Source organism: Cervus elaphus, chromosome 2 (genome assembly GCF_910594005.1).
Source record: "Cervus elaphus chromosome 2, mCerEla1.1, whole genome shotgun sequence".
Classification (NCBI taxonomy): Eukaryota; Metazoa; Chordata; class Mammalia; order Artiodactyla; family Cervidae; genus Cervus; species Cervus elaphus.
Window position 1 is genome coordinate 32078091 of NC_057816.1, and position 4976 is coordinate 32083066.

Below are 4976 nucleotides of genomic sequence, written 5' to 3' on the forward strand. Positions count from 1 at the left end.
CATCCTGTAAGTGTGTGGTTTTGATTTGCATTTTTCTTATGATTAGTGATGTTGAACATCTTGTCATATGCTTGTAGGCCATTTGTATATATTTGGAGAATTATCTATTCAGTCCTTTGTCCATTTTTAAATTGAGTTGCTTGGTTATTTTTGTTGGTGGGTTGTAGAAGAGCCCTGTATATTCTGTATATTAATCGCTAATCAAATATATGATTTCCAAATATTTTCTTTCATTCCATAGGTTGCCTTTTCACTCTATTGATTGTTTCTTTTGAAAGTGAAAGTTGCTCAGCCGTGTCCAACTATTTTGTAACCCCATATGGACTATACAGTTCATGGAATTCTCCAGGCCAGAATACTGGAGTGGGTAGCTGTTCCCCTTTCCAGGGGTTCTTCCCAACCCAGGGATCAAACCAAGGTCTCCCACACTGCAGGCGGATTTTTTTTACCAGCTGAACTATTGGGGAAGCCCTGTTTATTTTGAGGCGTAGCCCAATTTGTCAACTTTTGCTTTTGGTGCCTATGTTTTTGGTGTCATATCCCAGAAAATCACTACCGAATCTAAAAAAAAAAAAAAAAAGAAAATCACTACCGAATCTAATGTCCTACAGCGTTCCACCTATGTTTTCTTCTTGGAGTCATCTTCCTGGCTCTTACATCTCTCTAGATACTAGAATATAAATTCTTGAGTGCAGGAATGTCTTTCTTGTTCACCTTTTGATTTCCAGCACCTAGCACAGCACATGACAACAGGAACTCAGCAAATATTTGAAGCAATAATGAATTGCTTTTCAAACTTTAGGAAGGATTAAAAGGGGGTAATGAAAGAGACACATGCCGGCTCGCTCCGGCCCGGGGCCGCCCCGCCCCGCTCCGCCCCCGCCGGCCGGGGTGCTCTAGGTGCCGCGCCGAGACCCTCTGTACCCGTGCGAACATGGCGCTGCAAGCGGTGCGGAGCGTGCGGGCCGCGGTCGGCAGCCTGCGCGCCATCTCGGCACCCAGCGCGCCCTGCTCGCCGCGGCCATGGGGACTGCGGGCGGGTGCAGTCCGGGCACTGCGCACCGGCCCTGCTCTGCTGTCGGTGCGGAAATTCACAGAAAAACACGAATGGCTAACAACAGAAAACGGTGTTGGAACAGTGGGAATCAGCAATTTTGCACAGGAAGCTTTGGGAGATGTTGTTTACTGTAGTCTGCCTGAAGTTGGGACAAAGTTGAACAAACAAGAGGAGTTTGGCGCTTTGGAAAGTGTGAAAGCTGCTAGTGAACTCTATTCCCCTCTATCAGGAGAAGTAACTGAAATTAATACAGCTCTAGCAGAAAATCCAGGACTTGTCAACAAGTCTTGTTATGAAGATGGTTGGCTGATCAAGATGACATTCAGTAACCCTTCAGAACTAGATGAACTAATGAGTGAAGAAGCATATGAAAAATACATAAAATCTATTGAGGAATGAAAATGGAACCCCTAAATAAACTACTTTGAAACAACTTAATCTAGCATAGTTGTCTTAAATTAGTGGTGGATAGATATTTAAAAAGCAACTTTTAGCAAAAGAAACTACTTGTAACAATGTTTCCTGAAGAAAATACCCCTTAACTTTCTAATGCCTTCAGATAAACACTGTGTATCTTTTCCACAGCATCCTGTGATTTTTAGGCTAGGCTCCAGTTATAATATTCAGAATTCCTGAAATTATCTCTGATAAAACTAATTATAAAAATTATGTAATTCAAGGATAACATGGTTATCTTATACCTTATATGACATTGTTACTTGCTTACAGCTATCCTTGGATTTGGGTCAAAATGATCTTCCCACTAGAAATAACTGCCAGTGGAGAAAAGTTTGTTAGTTGTATAGTGTCCAGTGAAGAATATTACTGTCTTAATTTTGCAATATACTGTGTTTGCTGGTGCTATTTTTATACAGTGAAGCAACAGCCTTGCAGGAGAATAAACAATTTAATAATAAAATATTCAACTTCTTAATCATGAAAAAAAAAAAAAAAAAAAAGAAAGAGACACATGTACCCCAATGTTCATCGCAGCACTGTTTACAATAGCCAGGACATGGAAGCAACCTAGATGCCCATCAGCAGACGAATGGATAAGGAAGCTGTTGTACATATACACTATGGAATATTACTCAGCAGTTAAAAAGAATTAATTTGAATCAGTTCTAATGAGACGGATGAAACTGGAGCCCATTATACAGAGTGAAGTAAGCCAGAAAGATAAACACCAATACAGTATACTAATGCATATATATGGAATTTAAAAAGATGGTAAAGATAACCCTATATGCAAAACAGAAAAAGAGACACAGATGTACAGAACAGACTTTTAGACTCTGTGGGAGAAGGCGAGGGTGGGATGCTCAGAGAGAACAGCATTCAAACAAGTATACTATCAAGGGTGAAACAGATCACCAGCCCAGGTTGGATGCATGAGACAAGTGCTCGGGCCTGGTGCACTGGGAAGACCCAGAGGGATGGGATGGAGAGGGAGGCGGGAGGGGGGATCGGGATGGGGAACACATGTAAATCCATGGCTGATTCATGTCAATGTATGGCAAAAACCACTACAATACTGTAAAGTAATTAGCCTTCAACTAATAAAAATAAATGGAAAAAAAACACACCCGTCATGTAGTACACTTTCAGCAGAAAGGACCACAATGTGGGACCTCCCCTGTGTATCCTTTGAAGGGTTGTCACAATGGGAATAGAATGTCATTATATGGTTTCAGAGACCAACTGGTAAGTTAGAGGAAGAAAAATATGAATTCAGCACTAAATGCCCTAAGAAACAGCTGTGCACGTGGAAGGGGATGCTTTACATAATGGTGAACACCTTGACACTGCCTAATCAGCTAGCTATTCGTTCAGGAAAACTGTAAAAAATGAATCCTGAGTGCTCTTCTGAGAGGCTCTAGGATTCTGTACATAGGTATACTATGGGTCCAGTCCTTTTTATAGTTGTCTTATGTATATAGTATACTGTTTTTAGTTCTGACTCCTACATACAAAGTAGAATAGTGTTGCTTATTAGCCAGTTCTGCAAGGATTTACCTGCTACAGTTGCTGATGGACAGTACACTCTGTGCTTCAGACAGAGGAAATTAAGGTGATAATAGGATGAAGCACTCTTTGCTTCAGATGGAGAAAATTAATTTGATAACAGGATGCTCTGTGCTTTGGACAAGCTGGTCCCTTACAGTTAGATGTGTATCTTAGCAAGAATTTTAATGAACCCAGATTCTTGCATCTTCCCATACACAGAAAAGCACTAAAATTATTGAGATGTCTGTTCTTCGTGACTAGCAGTAATCTTTTACCAAAATGTATACTTGTCTGCATGTATTCCCTAGCCCAAAAGTCACATATATACTTGAACCTCCCCCTTCCTCTTCAGAGCAGTTCTCTCAGAGTTACTGAGAAGCTGTTTCCTAGGCTACAGCCCTTACTACGGTCCCTGAATAAACCTGAAACAACTCCTATGTTGTGTGTGTGTTTCTTCAGTCAACACTTCTGAGACTGAAAAAACAAAACAAAACATTTACTGACCTTTTTATAAAGTGGAGATGCCAAATACGGGACTTTATTGTGAGAAACTAAAGGCTATATTGATTCAGGTTTTTGAGGTTTGTAAAATTGTTCTAATTTCAGTTGTCATTAGCACAGTAGACTGTTTCTTTGGAGCACAAAAAAGCAGGTAGGTGGGCCAAAAGAATTTTTTATTTTTACCATGATCATACTGGAAGAGTAATTTTATCTAACTGCTTAAGAGTAAAACATCTTTTTCAAAGATTTTAATAGAATGTTTTTTTCTCCCATTAAATGCAAATCGAAACTGCATGGACTACACATAGGGGGCAATTCTCTCTGACACTGAAGTGCTCCCTTCACAAACAGTAGAAGAGGGCATCTTGTTCCCTCCCAGTTCTGGCTCTATCTCCTCAACCTGAGAAAATATACTGTGATCAAGAATAACAAGTCCTTCCCACTTTTCTTTTCCTTCCACTTGTTAAATTTTGGTACATTGCATATGAAATTAAACAGTAAGTAAAAAATGGGCTTCATATATATCTTATTTGTTTAAATTTTGATAGTAACTTTGCTTGTTTTCACTTACAGATTTCAGTACATTTTGAAATGTCATTTTGAAGTTGAATCTTGAAGTGCAGATAATCAAGTGTCAGGGTGTAAAAGTCAGCAGAAAGAGGAAAGGAAGGAAGTGGCAAGAAATGAATGGAAGCAGAGGTAGGAAATAGCATGGCACACCGGGAATTCTAAGTTGTTGGGACAGCTGGAGCACATGGTACAATGGGGAACTGTGGTGAGGAAAAGAGGCTAGAGAGGCTGGGCTTCCCCCACTCCTTTGGCAAAAACCCCCATCTTTATCTCTGACTGAGACTCAAAAGAAGACTTGGAAAATAGAGTGAATTTAAGAGATGGATAACTCGATTAGCATCCCAGGATTCTACTGACCTTGGACTCTCTCTGGTCTTCTTAGGGGGACAATGGGTAAATAAAATGTGAAAGTTCCCAGTGACAGCTAGATAAACGTTGGCTGAATTGGAATGTGCTGCAGATATTAGGCAATCTGGGGTCCTGGTTAAAGTATATGAAGTACTCTCAAGGTAGGGGGAGGACTAGATCGGGCTGGGAAAAGAAAAACACTTAAAAGACTGTTCACACAGGAAGGTTTAAGGAGTGACCCTATTGAATCTGGAGTACTTGCTTTTAGAATAAATGAACTGCAGAAGATATCCTTAACTCAATGTAAGAGCAGAGTGGTTTATAATCTCCGCTGACAGGCCGAACAGTTCATTAAATATTCTGTCTTTGTGAGTAGTGTCGATGCATAATCAGCACCTCCTGGAACAAGGTGTACAGAATGGGGATTAGTGCACACCATTTGCTTGTGTGCACACCAATAGGAAAATGGAAGAGCTGGAAATAATCCAGAAAG

At 40.4% G+C, this 4976-nt stretch overlaps 1 protein-coding gene across 1 annotated transcript; it reads left to right on the plus strand.

Annotated features, from left to right (window-relative positions):
• The first annotated feature begins 842 nt into the window (after window positions 1–842).
• On the plus strand, window positions 843–1991 carry LOC122676248 (glycine cleavage system H protein, mitochondrial-like). Its single transcript, XM_043875528.1, has one exon. It carries the CDS (start codon window positions 935–937, stop codon window positions 1454–1456), a length of 522 nt encoding a protein of 173 aa, XP_043731463.1. The 5' UTR covers window positions 843–934; the 3' UTR covers window positions 1457–1991.
• The last annotated feature ends 2985 nt before the right edge of the window (window positions 1992–4976 follow it).